The 21,131-nt window shown below is 39.8% G+C and overlaps 1 protein-coding gene across 2 annotated transcripts; it reads left to right on the plus strand.

Moving 5' to 3' along the window:
• Positions 1–4,946: 4,946 nt before the first annotated feature.
• On the plus strand, positions 4,947–20,812 carry osr1 (odd-skipped related transcription factor 1). 2 transcript variants are annotated; one of them, XM_050061995.1, is made up of 3 exons: positions 4,947–5,176; positions 15,280–15,981; positions 20,175–20,812. In XM_050061995.1, exons 2-3 carry the CDS (start codon positions 15,302–15,304, stop codon positions 20,305–20,307), a joined length of 813 nt encoding a protein of 270 aa, XP_049917952.1. In that variant the 5' UTR covers positions 4,947–5,176; positions 15,280–15,301; the 3' UTR covers positions 20,308–20,812. The 2 variants fall into 2 exon arrangements, with proteins under 2 accessions (XP_049917952.1, XP_049917953.1); XM_050061996.1 differs by having other exon boundaries at positions 15,280–15,997; positions 20,175–20,298.
• The last annotated feature ends 319 nt before the right edge of the window (positions 20,813–21,131 follow it).

Below are 21,131 nucleotides of genomic sequence, written 5' to 3' on the forward strand. Positions count from 1 at the left end.
AACAGTCATGAAAGCCTATACCTTGAAAGAGCAGCTTGAAGTGAACTGTTGAAGGGGTTCACCTCTCCAGCCTTAAGGAGAGGGGGATGGTTTCAGAGAGCAATAACTCTTTCAATGTGCATACGGGCATGCAAGTATTGTTTTAAGATAGACTAACTAAAATGTGAACCTATCCTTTAGAAAAACAACCCCTTGTGTGGTGCTTAGTGGCACTTATGCTTGTTCAAACTAAACTTGGCTTTGCCTGCATCGGCTCCAGGCTCCAAAGTAAAAATGAGCTTTGGACATTCAACCATAACATTTGTGATACAGTGGCTGAAATGCCTTGCTACTGTAAACATCCTTTCTAGATGTAGGGAGGCTGTGTGGGATCTATCAATCTATGACTTTGTTAGTACAGCTCTGAGGCTTGTACTATGAAGCTAGTTCAGCTTACCCAGGATATCTTCTCGCTATCTGGTTTGACTAACCCTAACATTTACCTTCTGGATAAAAGGTACTACGAAGCTGGTTATCAACTTGGTCAGTCAACTCTGGGTTTTCCTATCCAGCCACAAGCACGTTCATGTGAAAGGGGCGGGGTTGTTAATTGTGAGCGACATCATCAGAACCATGAATGAGGGTCTAGACATATTTAAAACACCATCCAAAACTCACTGTTACCCAAGGCTCAAATTACATGCAGGCACCACGTTAAAGGGTTTTTTTGGGGAGTTTTTCCTGATCAGCTGTGAGGGTCATAAGGACAGAGGGATGTCGTATGCTGTAAAGCCCTGTGAGGCAAATTGTGATTTGTGATATTGGGCTTTATAAATAAAATTGATTGATTGATTGATTGATTGATTGATCACGCAACTATGGGATCTATGTGACATTAGTATAGAGTATATTTTGCTGTTTAGTTGGATGATGATAATACTTCTTTGAATATGTCACATAAAACACGTAAAAGTAACACCAGACTGTTTCTGCTGCTTAAGTAAAGAGTGCAAAAGTAGTTAATGACTAATGAGGTCTATCTGACCGAAATGTTACATTTATAATAATGAGAGCCAGTTAACAGTGTGTGGATTATTTTACTAATAAAATACCTGTTTTGTCCTAGTTCTCATCACACATGTCTCATGTTATGTTGAGTGTAAAAGTAGCAGTCACTGTGGACTAAAGTTAATAATTTCAAATAGTGCTAAAATCATGTGTTTAGTGTTGTAAACGATCTTTCTGTTTGTTAAAAGCTCTGTTTTAAAACCAGTGGAAATAGAGCCTTGGAAATATTACATTATTCTACTGACCTATAACAGCACATAGGCGCCTCTATTTTACCTATCACTCGGGACTTTCATTGATCTGATTGGTCAGATTTCGGAAAGTTGACAGGTTGTGATCCGATACCCTGAAGTTAACCTGCTCCGGAGCAGGTTAGCTGTTCAGCATAAGTTACCACGGTGATTTATCCAAGTAAAAAGAGAACCAGCTTTGTAGTACTGAAAATCCAGAGTTAACCCTGAAATTACCTCGCTAACTTCAAATCCTGCTTCATAGTACAGGCCTCACATGGTATTGTATGGCATGGATTGACGGTAAAGATATCAACAATGGCAGAACACAAATTAAATGAACTGATTAAGGGGATTGCAGGTACATCTACATTAAAAATACCATTTGATACATGGGTGAACATTTGAATATTTGAGGGTAAAAGATCTGTTAAAAGGTGCTTTCAACAATCCTTGAAGAACTCTTCCAGAACATAACTTTTTTAAATCAAATTTCTCAACAAAACCCTTAGTCTTATGAAGAACGCTTTCTTCAAAAATGGGCTCTTCAAAAGCAAATGGTTTTGGGGAGAACCTCGGCCCTTCAGACAGAACCCTTTAGAACCCTTATTTCTAAGAGCGTACCTTCATTACAGTTCATAAAATGGTCTTTTGGTGTTTTGTTTATGTCAACAACATAAAAGCTCCAAGACCTTTGGTTTAAAAAAAATCAATTTTAGCTTATATAATTAATTTGTATCACCAAATACAGTATTACATGAGTTGTAATAGACCATAGATTACAACTGAGTATCACATTGACAAACAAAAATATCAGCACCAAGAAAAGCATAATGTTGCAGCAGATAAACCATTCACATTTGAAATTTTCATACATTTAATCATTTCTTTATTTTGGAATTTAGATATTATTGTTTTTCTCTGGCCACTAGAGGGAGCAACTAATCCCTAAATCAAAAATCCACTGATTGTCATAATCAAAAACAAACTTAACTGCTCAGGAGAGACAGGTAGCTTGACTTCAAATTGTCACACAAAGCTGGTGAATGCTTTGTAGCAGACAGAAGGAAAAAACAGCTAAGATGTATCATGCTACAGGTAAACAGAAAGTTTAACATTCAGCAGCATCTTACAGTGTTTACCGGTGGATAGAGTCACATGATTACAGGTATATGGGGGAGACTGTAATCAATGTCTCTGTTGAAAGATGATTGTCCATTGACCTTTGACCTCTTCCCGTGGATGCTGTGAGTGGTTCTGCTCTGGTGTTCACAAACGGATTATGTTTTCTGTCTCTGTTGTTTATTCACTTCGCTGAGATGTGGTTCTTTTTTTTGTTTTGTTTTTTGCAAAAACTAGTAAGTGGACTTTTAGCTGAAATTTGAAGCTTATAATAAGTGTACATGGTTTTTACTTATTTTTAAACACTCGCTATGTTCAGTGTGCATGAAACAATACTAGATCTGAGCCCAGAGTAATATGATTTATTCTGTAGACATTTCTGAGCCTTTTGTTTTTAACAAAAATGTTTTCTAAAAGCCCAAACTTGTACCATTAAAAAAGCCTAGGCACTGTGGGTCTGATGGATTTTGGGTGTGCTGGCAGCCGTTTCCTTTTGGCTGCTGACTGTTTGGATTACATGTGAAATGATGTAAACAGCTGGTACAGTGTATGTAAGTGATTTGTAAACATCATTTCAGAGGAGGGTCACCGAGCCTTCATGTACTGCTCTGTGTGTATGTGTGTGTGTACATGGCTGTATCTCACCTCACAGTGGGCACTTACACCAGAGCCATCCTTCACAGTGTGTATCCCTCTACTGCTTCACACAGTGTAAATGTTGTCTGGCTGCTGTGTTTTATTGCTCATAGATGGAGGGTTAGTTGGGCTTCTGTGGCACCATCTCTGATGGATCACTTTGGGTGTGCATTTAAACTGTTATGCAGTGTGAACAAGCCCTGCCAGATTTCTCACAATGTATGAGCGGGGGCACACTTGAAGTCAAGATAGTCCACTTCACGCCATTTTCAGTCCTGTGATGCAGAATCAGTTCCTTCATCACTCTCATGCTCATATTTCTGCATTGGATTACAGGGAGCTGGAGATAATGCTTACATCTCAGCAGATGAATCACAAATCAGGAAGGATGGAGGTGATTTGTACAAAAAAAAAAGTTCTCCAGCAGATGGCAGATTTTGTTCACTGAAACATGAATTCTGCTGTTCAGAACAGTTTCAAAATGAGCCTTTACACACTGCTGATACTACACGCTGTCCATTATATTTTAATGCAGTGGTTCCTAACTTGGGGTCAAGATCCCCCAAAGGGTCCCCAGATCATTAAAGGGAGAAGATTCCATACATTTACATTATGCACATTTTGATTCATTCTTCTGACTGTTCTCAGATCTTTTAGTGATGAACTGCTCAAAATCTACATCCACAAACAAGCAGGCATTTTTTCATTGTTTCGTTTTCATACAAAGGTCAAATCAATTCTGACACCAGAGATTATGAGTGAAGCAATTCAAGTTCAGTGTTGTGCATCAAAACAGCAAATCATAATAATCAGTATTATTATTGTCACCATTACATTTCATTGATGTCATGTGATATATATTTCATCACATGCAAACTGTGTTAAGTACCTTAATAGATTTACATGTTATTTGTACCACTAGGCTATGTCTTCAAACTGAGGCCTCTGAAGGAGCTCAAAAGTTAAAATAAGTTTAGTTCTACTAAGATTACATTTGATTGTTTCACAATTCAAGCTTTTAAAATTCACATCTTATCTGTATCTTAAAATGAAAACAGCTCTTGGGTTGGGGAATTTTGATTATCAAGCACTTAATTTCCTGCATTCTGATGAATTTGGCAATTATTTCATTTCATCAGAATAAAAGCCCTCTGCTGCTTTAATGTTTTTATTGAAACAGATCTAAGCCAATGACAGTTTGCTACACTGTCACCTTGGGGATCAATAAGTCTTCCTCTTAGTATTGTGAATGCAGGCAGTGGCTGGGCAGACAGGGTTGGTTGTTCCAAAGTATAATTCTGCATGGACATCATAAACAAATGTATCTGATCTTCCAACATTAATATCAGCAGTCTGTACATTTCACCCACAGCAGGAGAGAGTTCAGCATGAAGACAACATGCATGACAAACAGAAAGGTTTTTTAACTGACAGGAAAACGTTCTAGAAACGTCGCGTGCACAGGGAGCGCTGACCAATGGCCAACAAGATATTATCTCTTCGTGGATTATTGAATATCAAACCTGCAGTAAAGTAGCTCTGTTGCACAGACTCACACAGACGCAGTCAGTGTGGACATCCATGTGCCTTTAGATGGGATGTTTTTCTCTACAGTTGAGAAAAGCTCAGAAAACTGCCTAATGACTAATTGTTCCATTGTTTTAAAAATGCATCAAACTTTCACTTCCAGGAGCGTGTGCGCACCGCTTCATCTGCTCACTCCAGGGCCCGACATGGCGCACTATCACTTTAGACTTTTTCCTTCCTGACAGTACACGATCATATAGCAGCGGTGATGTTCGGTGCCCTGCTGTGTGTTGTATGTTCTGTGGGCTGGCGGAGTGACGCGCCAGTAGGAGTCGGACTCTGCGCTGCAATAAGAGGCAGCGGCAGCTGAGAGCGCACAACAGTGGAGCGGAGAGGCGTCCCGACACCACAACCACACCACCACACCGCCGTGCCTTCTCTCAGATCACACCGGAGGAAAGCCGCATCAGCGGAGGAACATGCTGTCTCTCCGGCCGTCTCATTAACTCATCCGCCCCGATAAACAAGGCTACTCAGCGGGCTTCAACACCCTGAACCACCGGCAGGACCCCCGAGCTGCAGAGGGAGAATTTAAAAATATATATCTTGTATCGGTAAGTCTTCACGTTGTTTTTATATTCAAAATGAAAATGAAAGGAAATACATCGCACATCAAAGTGTTTGGGTTGAATTTTAAAACTGTGCACTCATATTTAGATCATTTCTACCTATGAAACACGGCAGGAGTTTTTAGATTTGCGGGAGGATTGTGTAACAGGTGTGTGCCATAATTCGTTAAATTACATCGCATTGACATTACTGTCAATAAAGACACTGACTCTCATTATATGTTATGCATTATATGTTAAATGTTATTTAGTGACAACAAAACTTATTTTTTAATACATGCTGCATGCGTAAAGGGACAATAGTGATATTTGCGCACGAAAATAATAACTTTTCCCTTAAAATATGGTGACGTCACATCGGCTGAATTTAAATCGACTGACTTATAAGAGCAGAGTAGCTTTTCAGCACGTGCTTAAGTGTTAAAATTAATTTTTGAATGTAAGACTTGAGATGTTCACGTACTTTAAAACGTTTATTCCTTTCCTTTACGCACAAGCAAGCTCCAAATAATCACAAGCACGTGGTTATTAGTTACATATTTCTAACATCTCTGCAGAAGGCAGACTCGCAAAACTTTTTATTCCGTTTAGCCCGGTCTGTTCGCTCGTCATCCCGCTTCAGTGGGTCTCACTTCACTTATATACATTCAGATAACGGCTGCACACATTAGGGCAGTCTGAATAAACATCATCATCAGATGTAACCGCTCTACAAGCTCTGACACTTTATTCTCTGCTCGGTTTGTTTCACTAACAAACGCTGCTGCTGCTCCGCTCAGTGGATCACATAAAGTGCATATGCATCAGACGAGAGGTCTGTGAGGCAGCAGGTGTGACGGCTCGGACGCACGGGCCTTCTCTGTGGAGCTCACGTCTAATGGATGTGTCCACCTGGAGTCTGAGCGCAATGGATGCACCAGGCAAAGGTTGAATTGTCCATCTCGTGCAATTTTTAATGGTGTTCAAGACCAATGTGGAAGAAGTATCCAGATCTTTCCCTGAAGTCAAATAAATCACACTACGCCACATTCATTTTAAGAAGTAGGCCTGTTAGTTAAAGTTCTCCTTATGCAACACGCCCCTTGCAGAATGTTAACTTTATTGTGTAAAACGTGACGCACTTAATTCAAATGGAACTAATTTTAAGTTAAATCGTGCCTTAATAAATACAAATGTATCATATTAAGTTATAGAGACTGAGATAAGTAAAATGCCATAGAAAGGGACTATATACAATTCAATATTATAATACAAAATGCAATAGTTCCCTCTGAAATGTAGAAGTAAGGTAAAAGTATAAGTCGGCTATAAAGCAACATAAAATGAAAATATTGAAGAAAAGTACAAGATCCTTGAAAGTGTAGTTTAGTTCGTTCCTTTAGTAAATGCAGTAAAGTATTTCACCACTGCAGATGACCTACAAATGATTTAATGGGAATCCTGACTGCTGCACAGCTTATATGCATTTGTTTTAGATTCAGAACACAAATGCCTGATGAACATGATTTACAGCTTATCAAGTCATTTCTGTTCTTATAACTCAATTTATTAAAAACAACAAAAAAAAGCAAACATCTGTAAATGCAATGAGAACATTTCAACCTGTTTCCACTCAAAATTTCTTCAAAACTTTTCCAGGGATGAGCATCTGTTTCTGGAAACACAAAACGACAACACAGGCTGCATAAAAAAAATAACCAGCTTAATTTTAGAGCAAAAAAAAAAAAGTTGATTTTTATTGTGGATGACAGCCCACAACTCCCTGGCAGTTTACATCTACAGTCCCTGGCCCTGGATTATTTCATATTTCATGAGAGCCTAGAATTGCTAACCACACCCCTGCAACCCTCCGCTCTCGTCGATGCCAAGGTACAAATAAGGATCATTTCGTTAACCTAAAGCCGAACGGAGAAACAGTCTTAAGGTGTGTCCCTCTTTCTGTGTCTCAGCCTGAGGGACTCATAACTTGGTTGACATATAGTTTTTTTTGTTTTGTATTTAATAAAGACCGAGAGCAGAAATGTATGGTAACATACTAACGTTGCCGCAAAACTTAACTGTGTTGACTTATTTAGAATACCAAAAGTTATCACAACGACTGCATAAGCTACTGGCACTTTTTAGGACTATTAAAATTCTCCGTTTCATCTGATGGCTGTAGTTTAAGATTTTCTCTACAACATATGCTTATAAATCCATGGTCAGAGTTTCAACCAGTGGTTCCAAATTTGGGTTAAAGACCCCCTGGGAGTCCTGAGATAAATCCGAGGGGCACTGAGATGTTTAAAGGAAGAAAAAAGTCACACACAAAACACTGCGGCTAATTCTTTTTCTTCCTGAATTTCAGTGAACTGCTCAAAACTCAAATCCACAAGGTCATAACATGATTTTAATGAACTGCTGGTTTAAACTGTGAAACAGTACATGAATTACAGTTATAGCCAGTACAAATAAGACTGTTTGTTCTGAGTTTTGCTACATGATTTTACAGTTTTTTTGTTTTGTGTTTTTAACGTTTACCAAGTTAAATTTTGGAGTGGTGGAATTTTATTTATTTTCCGCAAGTGTTTTTTTATGTTGTTGGCATAAAAGTGGTAAAAAAACAAAAAAACAACAACAGTATTCTGAGTCAAAAATGTCTGGGATCAGCCCACAAAATCCCCCCGTGTACCTTTTTCAATCATCACGTAAGCTTAACCAGATCACTTCAACCCCCCAAATTCACAAATAAAAAAACAAGAAATCTGAGGCATGGATTAAGAGTTCACATCCCCTGATAATTTCTGGATCCAGATGTGTGTACTGCACCCAGCCTGATCGCGTTTACACAGAGGTGAGAAGCAGCGTCTCAGCCTTCACAACACGGCCCTCTGAGGCGCTGAATCTCACAGCCTCGACCAAAGCAGAGGGCCACATGGCTGTTTGGATCTGGAGGCCCCTGGTATGCAGACATCAAAGGGTTAAAGGTGAGGAGACGCTCAGCAGCACAGCACTTATCTCCTCTAATGACCTCCTAAGTATAAGTCAATTACTTCTGCGTCATGATCAGAAAGGAACAGACCACAGGGGGCTGTTTGAGCTCCACTGCTCCTCATTACAACCACTTCACTGGAGCTTAGTGGATGAGCGGCCAAGCCTCTGGCTTCAGGTTAAGGCTTTTCTGATAGTATTATTTATTAGAATCCTTATGAAGCTGCAAAATCTGCCCGTAGGGTAATGTTGGGATTCTTTCACCGACACTGTAGGACAACATAATAACTTATTACAAAGAATGAATCATCTCAAAGCAATAAAAGAAACTCAGCTGTCTGACTTGAATACAGTTCATTATGTTTATATAAATGTTTGTTCAAGCAGCACTGTCCCCTACAGCACAGGTGGGGATGAAATGATTTAGTATTTAGTGCCTGGCTGTCGTTAATGAATTTTCAATTCCAAGCATTCTTCTTACACAACAACAGTTTTTCTTAGATCCTGATAAGCTTGGGAGATACCAGCTTCTGCACCAACAGAGACAGCTCAAATCAAGGCCGTAGCCATGGAGTCAGCACTGTGGGGTGCGGGGGTGCAAGTAGGTCCCCTCCCCCCCTGAAAAAAAAATAAGAAGTTGAAAACTCATTTCCTTATTTGTCATAACCACGTACAGCAGTATTCTATGTGAGTATGCCATAAAAGAAAGCTACTACTGTCAACATAAATGACACATGCAGCACAACATAAATGACTCATATTACTTTCTAGTTTTCCACTTTTGAATAAAGTAATTAAATACAGACGTAAACGACAACACCACTTGGACAAACCACAAGCAGAACTAGTGTCCACCATAACACTAGAACCAGTGGTAATTAAAGTGGCAAATGTGTTGTGGTGGGGGGGGTCCTTCATCATAACTATTAATCTCATCATTGATATCAATCTTATATTAATTATTGTTTCTCTAGAAAAAAAATATATATATTCCATTAAGTTCTCCCTGAATCGCCCCAAATCACAGTTTCCAGTGCTTGCACCATTACATGATATTACTTTGTACACGTTCCCCAAGTTCAATTCTATTTAGCATCTTTGGAAACTCTGGAATCTAAAATCATGTGGGTTCCCTGTTGTATCCACCGGGGTCCAAGAGCGTCATTTTTAATTTCTCAGAGGCAGGAAAAAAAAAAAAAAAAAAAAGATTATGAATCTGGTAACAAGTCAGTGGGAAAAACTGAAAAATAGTCTGGGTTCATTTAATTTTCAAGTTATGATTACAGATGTGTAGTCATAAGTAAACAGTGGTGGAAAAGTAAATATGTCCACATGGAAAAATGACTCATTTAAAAGGGAAAAGATCTGAAGTAAAAGTACATACAGTTACACTGGAAAACATAAATCAGTATCAAAAGTCAAAGTACTCATTTTGAGAAATGGGCCTTGTCATAGTGGTATTATGTCATTGATAAACGAATTAGCAGTATTGTTGAGTCACATTTACCAGTGGTTTTACATCTACAGTATTTCATCTTTTTTGACTTCATCATACATTTAACATGGACTAATAATTTTTATATTTATTAAGAATTGTTTACTCTTTATCTGAAAAATAATAATATGTAGTAGTAACTACGGATGGGGAAATGGATACAGCATGTTATTTTTGTATGGCAGTATAGTATCATTACATGGATGCCAAGTATCCATTCTTTGTGTTGTATAGTTTATTAATATTACAATTACAAATTAAACTATTGGTAGCATACGAGAATAATATAAGCGATTGCTGTTTTAGTCCACAAGCTACATTTTGCTACAATAAAAATGACTGAAGTGAGATGACTGAAAACGTAATCTTATTAGATAATACAGATGATGACAACGTTTTCCTTTGGCGATGTAATGCAGTCGAATATAATAAATAAATCAAAATATATTGTAATATATCGCAATAATATCGTATCGTGATTTATGTTTCGTGATGATATTGTATTGTGGGGCCTCTGGTGTTTCCACCCGGGCAGAGGTGGAAGAGGCAAACACACTACAGTAATACCACAATGTAAAATATTCCATTACATGTGAAACTATTTCAAACTTTACCACAGTAAATGTATACTTAAAGTTAAAATACCCGCTGTACAGCAGTGTTATGTTTATAAATATGATTTTATTGGATTAGTATTACTGATGCCTTAGTAAGCAAGCAGCATTTTGATGTTGTTGGTGGAGGTGATGACAATTTTAACAACTTAATACACTGTTGGGTAGATTAATATATATTATCTCATACAGAGAAGCAGTTTTTTATATGAAAAGTAGCTGTCACAATCACAGGAGTAAAAAGTACCCTCTAAAATGTAGTGGAGTAAAAGTATACAGTAGTCTAAAATGGAAATGTTTGAGTATAGAACAAGTAACCCAAAACTGTACTTAAGCAGAGTACTTGAGCAAATGATCTCATGCCACATGTGGTTTTAACTACAGCCATCAGATAAATGACGCAGTGAAGTAAAAAGTATCAGGTCAGACCTGAGAACAGCACTGAAACACAGCACCTGAGTAAGAGCAGCTCGTACAGATGAGTGAACAGGTCTGCTGTATGAGATGATGAGGTGAGGGGGAGTGGCCTGCTGTGGCTCCTGTCCATCAGCGCCTTGCCTCAGACAAAGATACATTATTGTCTATTGTTATTCCTTCTTATCAAACCTGATTTAACAGCTCACAGGTATTTCTCCGGCTGAATGCTGTCATTCTGCAGTGAACAGCCCCGGGCATGTTTCTGGGTACAGGAAACAAACCGCACCCACACACACACACACACAGACTGCTCTTTCTCTGTCTGACGCGTTTCTCTGTGTGTGTTAATGCTGCCAGTTGTTTTGTGTTCACTTTCGTTGACACATTTACCACACAAACACGCAGTGATGGTTTGACACCTAATCGACTATTGCTATTAAAACCATCATTCAAAGACTGGACAGTTTTTCAGTAGTACTGTGGTGGTATTTTTCAAGAAGCCTACACTCTTCTCATGCCAATTAAAAACTGAACTAAAAGGGCACTTGGAAAGCGCAGATCTCCGCTAAGGCCAAATGTACTATCTCACAATGTTAACAAAGGTGTGAAATAATTAATGTATTCAGATCTTCATTGGTTCATGCTTCACCCTTCCACCAAGTTTTATAAAAAATGGGCCAGTAGTTTTTCCGTAATCCTGCTGCCAAACAGACAAAAAATATAAACAAACCGAAAATATAATCTCCATAGCAGAGGTAACAAAACTGCAATGTTTGGTTCAAATAAAATATTAAAAAAAACATAAGAATACACTTTGTAGGTCAGAGAGACATTATTATAAACTATCATTATTTTAATAATTGGCTTTCACCTGTTATTATAATGCTGAGTAAATATTGGAGGCGGTTGGGTTGGTGGATGGGCGTGTAACGCCTCTGATTTTCATGCTGGAACGAGTTGACATCCCGTTACAGCCCTGCAACTAATGATCAACTCTCTAACCTTAATCATGATTTATGAGCTTTCTACAATAACTGCTACAGTTGCCATGTGCTAATATTGAAGGAAGTGAGAATTTTCAAAACTTTGGCACTGGACTTGGACAAGGAGCCTGTTCACACCTGGTATTACTGTAACATGCATCTTGGGTGATCAGATCGCAAGTGGACAGCTCAATGTGTGTATTAGAATGCATCTCCATGTGCATCTGACCACTTGGGATGATTGGATCTCACTTCCCTGCACTATATACAAGTAAACTTGTACATCGTTTTCATTCAGGGTCAAATGTTATTTCATTGTTCAGCTGCACACAGTGCACTGATTCACTCAGCCCCGCCAAATTGGGACAACAATGAAGTGAGGGCGCTTCTTACCCTCAGACCAGAGGACGAGATCAGCTGCCATACAACAGGGACGGTAAATGGTTGTTATTGCCATGGTAATGCCATTGTTACTGCCTAGAAAGACGCTGTTGTGTTAAACATCGCAGCTCTTTTGCTTCCGGGATGCCGGCGTGCTATCTAAAGTCACATACTGAAGCAGCATGACGCCACCATGTGTAAAAAAGCTATGGCGGAATAAAGAAGGAACTTCGTAGGGCAATTTCTGTGTAAAATGGCTTATTGTGACAGAGCTAACTGTTAGCACCACGTGGCTAACATTACCTAATGGTTATTAAAAAGTTGAGCCATGTCAGTGTCAACGTGAGTTTGTTTGGAACTTTTAACAGCTGCTGCTGTGTCGGTTTGTGCTTGGGCAGATGTTGAACTGACTGTTCGCTGGAGAGGCAGTCGTCCAGCACTGTGTCTTACCTGTGACAGTTTGAGTCAGATAAGCAAGGACATCAGCTTAGTAGGCAATCCTTCAGTGTTACTCAAGACACATTAGCATACACACTGCTGAACGAACATGGCCATATGCAACCCAGACCACCTCTGAAAGTGGCCTGAGCTGTCTAATCTCAAGACACATTGAGGACGCATTGGGTGCATTCACACCTGTACTAAGAGCTGTCCACCTGTGATCTGATCACCCAGGACGCATGTTAATATCAGGTGTAAACAGGACCATGGAATTCCTGTGACGCTGAGGTGTGCTTGGAGATGGGTTAAGCTTTTAGAGTGTGGTTGAGTGTGGATCCAACAGCCAGGCCCTTTCACATGCACAGCCTTAATAAGCTGATAATGACATCCCCTTCAACAGCCTTATCTGCAAGCTGGACTGGATGTTTATTGGCTCCTGATAGAAGTGTGTGTTTTTGCATGGGGTGTGGGGAAGCACTAGGGTTCTCAGGCAGTGGGGGTGGGTACACCAGCAATATACATTTCACATGTGTCTGTAAATTTCATCATGCCATGAAAAACATTTAACCACAGTATGAATTCAATCAAGTTGCAGTCCAAACCACGACAGTAAGCATTCTAACCAAATACACCAGGAATCAGCAGCCTCTAATAAATGCAACCTCAACCTTCCAGCAGTGGTAAAAATCATGTTTCCTTATTCAACCACAACCTTCCTACTGTTCCCCGGAGGTTATTCATTTAAGAATCAAATTATATAAATGCTGTCAATGAGTAAGTTATGATGTATTGTACAAGGAATGTACAGTGCTATCACTTGGAATGAAAATATGGAAATCAATCTCATATTTCTGTATAGTATTAGTATAGAGCTGAAAGGCTGGATGTGTTTAGCTTAGCATAAGGAGTGAAAGCAGGGGGAAACTGCTTGGCCCTGTTCAGCCAACACCTCTGAAGCTCCATGACTCATAGTTTGTATCTTAAATGGAAAAATGATCATTCATGGTTTTATGGGGAGTTATGTTTTTGAACTATTTCTTAACTAAAACACTCTAGTCTACCAAGCTAGGCTCACCCCCTTGACTCACACTCCATTCTTAAAAGTCCAGTTTGCAGGATTTAGGGGGATATACTGGCAGAACTGGTATATCATATTAATAACTATGTTTTCTTTAGTGTGTAAACATCTGAAACTAATTGTGTTTTGTTACCTTAGAATGAGCCATTTATATCTACATATGGAGTAGGTCCCCTTACACATTTTCTGCCATGTTGTTCTACCAGCCCAGGGATCGGCTACCTTAACTATCAGAAGAGCCATTTTTGACCAAAATAATTTAAAAAATCTGTCTGGAGCTGAAAAACATGTTTGAGCTTTATATGAAAATTACACAGTCTGTTAAGTCTAAATTAGCCAATCAGCATTATTAATAGGTCTAATTGTTTTACCACCAGGTGGCGACTCTGCAGTGGGCTCTTATGATTATATGGTACTTTAACTTTACTAGTCCATACCCATTGAGTACAGCATACCATACCATGACTTAGTCATACCAAAAATTTTAGCCATTTTGAAGCATGTTTCTGTTGTTATAGCGCCACCCAGTTGCCAATTAGAGTTAAATTTCTCCAGTCACCTTGAGGCGTCCTGTTCTACATATCTACCACGTTTAGTAAAAATCCATATGGCGGTTAGGCCTAGATAAGAAATGAGCTCTCTAGCGCCCCCATTTTGTNTAATATTGCTTCATTCACATCCTCCCATGACCCTCTACCACTGTGCCAAATTTCACATGGATTGACATAGATGTATGTCACACGTTTTAGTAGATGAAAATGTTAAAACATTTACTTATCTTATCTTTACATATCTTTTTTTTCCTAAACCTAACCACGTGCTTTTGTTGCACAAGGAAATAAACATGAATACGAGGTGTTTTACTGATGTTTTATACGTTTATTTTGAAAAAGACTGCAGAAACTGTAAATTTCCTGTGAAAGCAAAAGTGTATTTTGAAAAGACACAATGCATGCAATGAGTGTAAAAAACAACCAACACAGGAGGATACCTAGCACGTCATATGTAGGTGTGATAGTCTACTGACCAAGCGGTGATATTTGACTAGTTGGGATGAGGACACGTTGATTCTACAGTAGCCCAGAATGTGCAAACTAAACACTGGTTCTACATGGGGCCATTCACGTCTTCTTGCAGTATTTTTTCTACACACATGGGAAAAGTTTCAAATGGTTGCAATCTGCAACCTCACCACTAGATATCACTAAATCCTACACACTAGACCTTTAAACCATCTTCCTATCTCCCTCTCAGAAGGAAAGCGCATAGGCATGTTTTGGCAACAACTTTTTAAACTGAAGAAACCTGTACTGATCCTGGTCTCCTGAAGTTGAAGTTATAAGTTGGTTCCCACAGCTTAAAGTTCAGCAGTTCGTGAAATGTATGCATGCATACACTGTGGGGGGAGAAGGGGAGACAATTAATTACTGACCAACTTCTTGTAAACTTGGGTTTTACAGTTATCAGTATAAAAGTGTTAACTGAATTCTGGCCTAGTGTTATTTGTCATATTAATCTAGTTTCTTGTATGAGTATATTTGTAGCATTTGTTTGTGTGTGTTTATGTGTGTGTTTTGCAGTGATCAAATCTCCTTGCATCTTAGTCACCGTCTTTGATGATTTGACTTATGAAAGTATTAGAAATAAATCAATGCAAATTGGCCCGAAAGTTGCATATTTTCATCTGCTAATGTTTTTGTCTCTCCCAGACGGCCTGTTGGATTTGCAGCCATGGGCAGCAAGACCCTGCCAGCACCAGTCCCTCTCCACCCATCCCTCCAGCTGGCTAACTACTCCCTCCTCCAAAGCTCCACAGGCCTCCAGCTGCCATCAGATCATTTTCACAGCATCTACAGCTTCAGTGCCCTACACGCCATCCACCTCCACCAGTGGACCCTTGGCTACCCACCTTTGGCCCTGCCCCGCTGTACCATCTCCAAACTGCCTGCCCAGTTCTCTTCCATGGCCTCTATCCCCATGTTCCCTCACCTCCTGCAGCCCAAACAGGACACAGCTGGGCTGCTGCAGAGCTCCAAGAACAAACCCCGCTTTGACTTTGCCAACCTTGCTGCAGCAGCCACCCAGGAGGATCATCTGAAGGCAGAAGACCTGAGTATGACGGGTGCTGCTGCTGCCGCTGCCGCAGCACAGGCTTCATCTCACCATCCAACTGCAGCCAGCCTGGGATGCCTTCTGGATGTGACCAAACTCTCCTCACCGGAGCGCAAGTCCAGCCGAGGCCGACTGCCCTCCAAGACCAAGAAAGAGTTTGTCTGCAAGTTCTGTGGCCGTCATTTTACCAAATCCTACAACCTTTTGATCCATGAGAGGACGCACACAGATGAGAGGCCGTATACCTGTGATATCTGCCACAAGGCCTTCAGAAGACAGGACCACCTCCGGGACCACAGGTGAGAACCAGGCAAGGTGTGGTAGTAGATGAGGTCTGAACTTTACTCTCAACCTCCTTTTTTCAGTTCTCATACAAATATGTCTGGGCCATTATCACCAGTGTTTCCCCTACCATTATATTAGGGGGGCACCCTGCCCCCCCAACAGCCCCCCCCCTGCCCCCCCTTGAAGGTCAAGTTAATTTAATTTAATTTTATTTTATTTTCTGTATAGCACCAGATCACAACAGAAGTCATTTAAGGGTTACCTTTCCTACAGAACAGGTCTATACCTTGTCCTTTTATTAAACGAAAAGCTAAATAGCCTCATGTTATTTATCTTATTTACACCATGACATGTAATTTCTGTCTTTACATGGTCGCGCCTTTACAATTCTCCTTTGCTCTTTGTATTGCGCACTGCGGAGTTCTGCCCCGATGCACACACACACACACAGACACATGCGCACACACACACAGGCACAGGTGAGCACACTACAGCGTGGCACGGGACGCATTTTCCTGACCGAACCCAACCCGAGTCCAAGACAGTTATAACCAAGCCCGGCCCGAACCCGCAGCACGGCACTCAGTGGAACGGAGCCTGTGTTGCGTTCAGGTGTTGTCATGTTAGTAACAAAATCCAGCACTTGAATAGGCCATAGCACAGCACAGCAGCATGTTAAGTGGTTCAAACCAGAGCAAAAAATTTTATTTTACACCACAAAATACTGTTCGTCCAAATTAGTCTGCACCAAGTTTGAAAGAGTGATTGAATAAGTATGAGATATATAAAAGAGTTGTAACCACCCTGAGACCTTCACTGGCCTCCATGCTGCTTTATATGGTTTACTAACCCTGTCCACTGACGCATTTGTGACATTGAACATGACACAAGTTAAAAAATAAAAATAAAAAGTCATACTTATCTACAACAGAGCTGTGTACATGTTTTGGTACATTTTTGGTGTATAAAAAGGGTATAACAATTGAACAGAAATCTAATGTGTTTGGTCTCTATACTGCTCAGCACTGGCTCAAATAAACATGTTTACAGCCTTGTACAAAAAAACAATTTTGGTCTCTTTAGCTAATTTCCCCTTTATGACAACCATACAGGGTGAATTTTTATATAACTCATCCATTTACATTTTATTAAGGCTTAAAATTAAGGGCGGGCAGTGTTTGCCGACAGTGTCTTCAGCCTCCCAGTTAGATTCACCCTCACTTCTCCTTTATGCCCATATATGGTTACTTCTGGCTCAAAAACCCCACCCCCAAAATGGCAACGTCCAACCTCAAGGCTTCAAAACAGGAACACCAATGGGTGTCTACACAGTGTGAGCATCACGTTAGCTTGTCAGCAGTGGTTTCAGTCCTCGGGTTGTCTACACAGGGTGCATTCAGGCACGGTATAGAGTGAAGGACATTCACATTATGGCTGTGCTCAGAACCAAACACATAATCACTGTCAATACACACATGAAATGTAAGAAAACAAAAATATGCTTCACATTCATGCGCGTACAGTGCAAGAAAGTCTGTGTAGACAGCTGGATCGATATGTCAAACGTAACTAAAATATGCTGCTGAAATGCCTCCTGTGTAGACATGCTGTAAGGTGCAGAAAAAAGTGTTGGTTGTTAAATGCTAATAGTGCAAAGAATACAACAATTCCATGAAAGTAAATGGAAACCAACATGATACATTTGATTACTAGCATACTTAGCTTGTCAGATACTTTGATTTATTACGTACTTAATATATTTAGCCTTCGTCCTTGTCATCAATCAACAATGTATCAGCAGAAAGCTGACATGCAGCAGCAGGTTAATGAGCTTGGAGCAGGGTGAAAGAATATTCCACTATGCAGAGCAGGTTTAAAGGTCTTATACTGTGTGTGTGGTACACAGGGTTTATTACAACCATAATTAAACACGTCATAACAACAATTTTGCTAAACTTTGCCAAATGTAATAGACAGAAAATGTGTCAACATTAGAGAATTTCACTATCCAGAAATGCTGTCCAGTGATACAGGTAGTCAGTGTACTCCTTTGTAGTGTGTGACAGGGTTGGCGCAGAATTAAGAATAAGTGTGGGAGTTTGTTTCTTTGTTGGGTTCTTCCATAAAATCACCAACAAAGTCACCATAAGAATAGGTCACACGATGTTGATTGTGTCCAAATAAATGCTCAGTATGATGTTCTATGTGTAGAGTGGTAACTGGTTACTACTGCTGGAATAACTGCGGTGTATAAACAGCCTACACGTTCTCACCCCAAGTCGTCACACATCGCCGCTTTCTCAGTGCCCTTTCACGTCTACATATTATGCCCTATGTATCCTTCTGCATCTGCTGTTGGCATTCCAGGACACTGCCACCAAAGTATGTGGTTAAGTTTACAAAACTTCATCAAGGCTTGGCTTTACATTCATGTGGGAAAGAAACACCGGGCTCCTGGGTGAAAGCCCGGGGTTTGTCAGACCTATCCATCACTCCTCCCTCATGCTCTATAGGGAATTTCCAGCTCCATATATTATGTCGTTACTGGCAGTGTGCCGGCCTGACACCATCGATGTCATACATATACTGAACGTTTCTAAAGTGATGTAGCTCTGATTACATGCATATGAGCTGACACTTACATGACACGGCAGCCATGCTGCAGACCACTGTTCAAGACCAACAAAAAGACATGCCAGTTTTTTGTTTTTTTTTAGCGAGACATCAACAGCAATTGTGGGCACAACTGTGGCACCAAAGTCGGCTATTTTTAGCCAAAACATGATCTTTCTCTTGCCATAACAAAGTCGTTTTTGTGGCTTCACATATGGGTTGGGCATCCTTTGTTTTTATCTCTGAAACGAGTGCAGAAACAATACTTTTAAATTGTACTGGTTTCTTAATGGTGCCTGAACCAGTACTTCAAAAAAAGCACAGAATGACCATTAGTGACATTAAAGAACAGCTTTTTTAAATTGCAAAGGCAAATTTGACATTAAAATTAAACAATACAATAACTCCTCAGTTTAAAGTGTACTTTAGTATGTGAATATGAATAAATACAAAACACTATTTACAAATTCACACAATAAATAAAACCTAACAACAAAAAATTAAAATGAACAATTATAGTACAAACAACTACAAAATAAATTCTCTATTATCTGTTTGTGTGCGGCTCACATCGTCACTACAATGAGAATAGCTGGTCCACATTAACAGTCCAAGTGAGCCTGGTCAGTTACCAGTGGGAGGCTAACTTTGCTTGCTAACTTTAGAGCCAACTTTCACTGCCTTTACTTTAATTTGCAGGTAGCATGACACAGTAACTTGGCTTGGGTCTTAAGGAAAAGAAGCCTGTATTACCTGATAAATAGTCTAAATTGTCATTTATTTTCAGTGGTGCTGGCCTAAAATGTACACTGATAAATTTTACATCATACACTCTGCTCTGGTCACTCATAATCGCTCTCTCACACTCCCCTTTGTCCACACAGTCACTATGCACAATCTGGCACCAAAATGAGCCATCGAAATATCCGTTTTGATTCAGTCCAGTAGGACTGCTAACCACAGCATTGTTGAAAAATAGAGAAACGTCAAGTTACTGCTACATAATAATGTTACAATAATGTTACATGTCAAAGGTTTGCAGAAATGGACAATGCCAACATTTATATTGATAATTGTAATTGGTAACGTGTAATTATTTTACTTGGTGCTGACATCAGTGTGTAACTAGCACAGCATCACCAAATATCTGGTATTGCAACTTTTTATACTGCCTTCAAGTAGTTTTGGAAATTTCTAAGATTTGAGATAACACTTTTGTGTAGTTTATGTTGATTCGCCTCAAACAACCAGTGTACCAAGTGTACAGATGTTAACTGTAGGCTAGCTAGAAATAGATGCACCATCTGTGTGTATGGGAGTGTGTCTGTGTGATTTTGTGTTCAGCTTGGCCTGATCTCTGAAATCACTAATTACTGAAGTTCCATTTTTTATTTCTCTCCAGTCTCCTTTTTCCTCCCATTGCTGCACGTTTATCATGCAGCCATAAGGCTTCTACAGAGCCTCCCCAGAATTCGTTGGAAGGGTCATGAAACCTGACACATGTTGACCCATTCAGTACTAATGATGATATTCTGAAATCTGACATGATTGTTCCTAAATACTAACCAGCTGCTTCGTTGTGTTCCCCCTGCAGGTACATTCATTCCAAAGAAAAGCCCTTCAAATGTCAGGAGTGTGGGAAGGGCTTCTGTCAGTCCAGGACACTGGCTGTCCACAAAACATTACACATGCAGGTCAAGGAACTAAAGCCAGCCAAGATCAAGTGATTCACTGTGCCAGCAGGGAAGGGACGGGGACACTGGAAAAACACGACCAAAGACAACAGCAGCCAAAGAACAACCAAAGACTTCTTCATCTCAGCCGTTGGAGGCAGAGCGCTCTGCTTCTGTGGGAATACTCCTCAAGGATGAAAATATTTCACCAGCCAGTTCTTAAAGGAATAATGCAGAAATAAGCCTTAGTTATCAAAGCCTGACTTGGCAGTGGATGTGTGGAATGTGAAATGAAAAAAAAAGAAAAAAAAAACTTGTGGCTGCTCAGTGCAAATACTTTGCTCAGAAGCTTATAATCCAAAGACTTTATAAAAGGGACACAACTCTTATGCAACATTTTTTGTACAAAAACTGAGAATGATCAAAGCCATGTTAACACATTTTCCTCCTTTTCAATATCACATCCCAATGTTATTTTTGTACAGATGCATTATATCAAAAATGTATTTTTGCACTTTAACCTGATTATTGATTATTTACATATATCACTGGATTTCTTAAACTTATTTTCAAAATGAATAATCATTTCTAAATAAATATTTTTACTTTAAGTAGTTTGCTGTGTGTCTCAGTTTGTCTGAGTGAACTGTTGCTATATGAGGTAATGATTAAGGTTGGGCGATTGTTATGGGCTATATGTAATTCAGTGCAGTGCATACTATAGTCATCATGACCATGACCATGACCATGATGATGAAGATGATCACACTGATCACAGGGTTGGCAGTTTAATCCCCACCTCCTCTCTTAAGTGTCCTTGGGCAAGAAACCAAACCCTAAATTGCTCCCAATGGTCAGTCCAGCGTGCTCTATGGTAG

This window comes from Epinephelus moara, chromosome 14 (genome assembly GCF_006386435.1).
Source record: "Epinephelus moara isolate mb chromosome 14, YSFRI_EMoa_1.0, whole genome shotgun sequence".
NCBI lineage: Eukaryota > Metazoa > Chordata > Actinopteri > Perciformes > Serranidae > Epinephelus > Epinephelus moara.